This window comes from Sinocyclocheilus rhinocerous, unplaced genomic scaffold (assembly GCF_001515625.1).
Source record: "Sinocyclocheilus rhinocerous isolate Xijiao unplaced genomic scaffold, SAMN03320098_v1.1 scaffold554, whole genome shotgun sequence".
NCBI lineage: Eukaryota > Metazoa > Chordata > Actinopteri > Cypriniformes > Cyprinidae > Sinocyclocheilus > Sinocyclocheilus rhinocerous.
Genome location: NW_015627893.1, coordinates 623286 through 626792, shown reverse-complemented (window position 1 = coordinate 626792; position 3507 = coordinate 623286). Strand labels below are relative to the sequence as shown.

Genomic DNA, 3507 nt, shown 5'->3' with positions numbered 1-3507 from the left:
TAGTATTAACTATAGTGAACTGATAAACTGTAATAAATACTGTAGTATACTTTTTACTACAGTAAACTGTAGTGTATTGTAGTATAATATACCCTATAGTTGTAGAAAACTTTGGGTAAAGTAATTTGTTTATATTACTATAGTTGTTATATTACCATAGCAACTATAGAATTACCACAACAAATTAATTCAAGTACTTTACTATACTATGGTTCAAAAACACTATAGTATTTACTGTAAATTACTATAGTATTTTTTCATGTGGGATGTATCATATTAGTTCCCTTTTGGGTTGTAAAATTACTACCAGAAATGCCTCCGCACCAGACATGCGCATTGGCATTGAAATATTGTTTATTTAACCAAATTATCTTTTAATTTCTCCTTGACAGGGGGTTCAGTCAATGGAGTCATGAAACCAGATGACAAGACCTCGCCAAGAGCAAGAAAATCTAAAGCCTCGTAAGAGGAAACCGAGAGCAGCTGCCCAAAATGTGATGCTCTGTTTCCACTCTGAACTTTAGAAGAGAAGCAGATTTGATAACTGCGAAAAGAACCACAGGAACAAACTAAGGAACTTAGTTGTACGGCATGGTTCAGGTTTTATTTGTCTCCTGTTTTTCCTGTCTGCATCTTTAAAATGAACTCTAGATTTATAATCAATCATTATATCCATATGCTTGTGACTTTTAGCAAGACAGAGAGGTTTTCTGAGGGTTTTGTAATCGACGTGAAGAGAAGACGTTGCACTTCGCTCGCTCGTTGAAGCCTTTATCCGGCCCTGAACACGATTAAACCCTATTCAGTGTGATTTCTGCGCTTCCTATGATTCCCCTTTAGCCCCTCAGTCCTGTACGCTACTATGACGCTCAGTGAGAAGAGGCTGAGGTGGCGAAGGACTGCTACACCACTCGTTTTTACGTAGCTTTTAAACGACCTGAGCTGTGTGCTTTTACATTTCGATACGGAGAGCAACTGAATTTAGTGTCGCGTTTGCGTGTGAATGTTGAGAATCGTTTTATAATTGCTTGTAGCGGCAATGTTTGAGGCGGAGCTGTTTGTGAGAGCGCCACCTGAAGGCTTGGATGATGCAGTGTTGATCTGGTATTCGGTTACGTTTGTTGAGTTTTTCATGGACTGTGGTTGAGGTGATTAGATGATGGCTCCCCCTGCAGGCTTGGATAATCTGTTTCTTTAAGGATTGATATGCCTTTATTGCAGAGGGGTTCACATGCTTACCCAGGACTATTAAAGAGCCTAACTGGCCAGGTTTGGGGCCTTGGTGCTTATCATGGCTACCTTACGGTTATCGATATAATCCATAACACAATGGTGATATCGCTTTTAGTTTCAGTTGCAAAGGCCTTGGAGCTTATTAAAGATTTTACTGTGACATTGTGCAAGTGTGGATTTTATCTTCAACGCAATGAAAGCCAGCCTTTTGTTTCAGATTCTCCAAAAAATGTGAAGAGGTTTTGAGCGCAGGAGAAAGATTGCCGGTGAACTTCCTCATTAAGTTAAATGTGCTGCGTTATACAGACGTTTATGAAGCCCTGAAGCTGTGAAAAGTGTTGGAACATCACTCTTTCAGCACTTTGTGGCCTTTTTCCTTGCGCTTGAGTGATCTGCTCTCTGTTATCTATCACCTGTATTTCTGTCAGCACGTAGTTTATATGAAACCATACGATTCTTTAAGTGTCCTTAAGCTGACAGCATTAGGAGTTGCTGCTGTCAGTGCTGCGTTTATTAGTGTGATGAGAGAGTTCGATATTCTTTTCCTCGTTGAAATGCCGTGAACGTGTGCATGTTGCGATCTGTGGAAGAATTGCCTCACTGAGCAGAAATAAAACCGTAGGCATGCAATCAAAAGTGGCCGTCTGTTAAACGTTTTTTACTACTTTTTTTGTATAACCAAGTGTAAAAGCAAGACACAGACTGCCAGTTTGTTTCATTTATTTTGTGAACCCTGTCTAAACACACACACACATACTCACACACACACACATACTCGCACACACACACACACACTCACATACACCCACATGTGCTTCTGCATATAAATGTCTCCCGGTTTAATGTTCCAAAGCACTCCAGATCCACAGACTGGAACTCTTAATTCCTGCATCCAGAATTCCGATGCATTATCATTCCTCTGTGCCTCAGTCAGCTCAGATTACAGCAGCCTGCCAGGGTTCAGAGAGGGAATTAAGACGCCCAGTGTGGCGACAAACAGGAGAAGGTCATGCTGGTTAGTTCTGCCCACGCTGCTTCTCACTGCCAGGCCTGAGATGGGTGCTGTCCGTCTCACAGCTGGACTGTCAGCACAGGCTGAACGCTGGCTGAGTTATGGGCAAACGCTGGCCCTCAACCTCTCCTCATGTTTGAGAAACATCAGCTGTTAAAATATCCACTCCTCTCCTCCTCCTCCTGCTCTTCCAGACCATGCCAATCACTTTCTTTCTTCCTTTCCATCTCTCTGATTGCATGACTCAAGCCTCAAGTACCCAAAAAAGTACTGCATGGTATAGTCATAGTATGAGATGGCAATACTGCTATATATGTACTGATAATGTGATATATCGATATGTTTATGGAGTTACCACATATAGATTTTCTATAATTTTCCAAGATTTTCATAATAATAGGATTAAGATTTTTAACAGTTGTGTTATAGAGATTGTACTATAATTTCTATCTTAGCATATGTGAAAAATAAAATAATTAATTTGAAAAATGTTAAGTTTAATTTGAATTTGAATGACTTTCAGATATTAAATATTTTATGACTTTCCATTTAAAAAATACTTTTTAAAAAATCTTATGAGAGTCCATAATCCATAATAACTCTTCCTCCAGTGAAAAAGTGCATCTGCTGTTGTCTCTCACATCAAAATCCAGCCACATATTAGTTTAGAATTTTAGTTAAAAACGTCTTAATGCAGGATTAGTTTCAGCTTTTGTCTTCTCCAGATGTTAACTGATGGACTGGAGTGCTGTGGATTACTTGTGGATTATTGTGATGTTTTTATCAGCTGTTTGGACTCTCATTCTGACGGCACCCATTCACTTAAAGCTGTTTTGAAACCATGTTTTTGTGTAAAGGACTATATATAAAAAAATTGGCCTACTGAAGGATATTGAGCTCTGATGATGTAAATGACATTCCTGTGAAGACTGCTATTATTTTTATTATTTGATTATTTTCAGGTGACGGATGAAATGGGAAGTTATTGATGTATGTTTGTGTGTGTGTTGTGTTTCAGTCACGGCTCTGCTGAGGAAGCTGAAGCAGCAGTCACGAGAGAGTGTGGAGGACAAGAGACCCCGTCTGCTCAAAGCACTGAAAGAGGTAAAGCAGCAGGCCACTCACACACACACACACATACTCACACACACACAGAGACACACACACACACACACACTCTCTCACACACACTCACTCTCACACTCACAAGTCCCCACCAGAATAGAAAAACAGGTACACACACACACACACACACACACACA

The 3507-nt window shown here is 39.9% G+C and overlaps 1 protein-coding gene across 1 annotated transcript in view; it reads left to right on the top strand.

Annotated features, from left to right (window-relative positions):
• LOC107736961 (translocating chain-associated membrane protein 1-like) overlaps positions 1-1869 on the top strand; it is a 16727-nt gene extending 14858 nt beyond the window's left edge. The window contains exon 11 of the mRNA XM_016548350.1: positions 393-1869. Coding sequence (XP_016403836.1) covers positions 393-466 — 74 coding nt within the window. The 3' untranslated portion in view covers positions 467-1869. The remainder of the gene's footprint in view (positions 1-392) is intronic.
• Positions 1870-3507: the final 1638 nt, after the last annotated feature.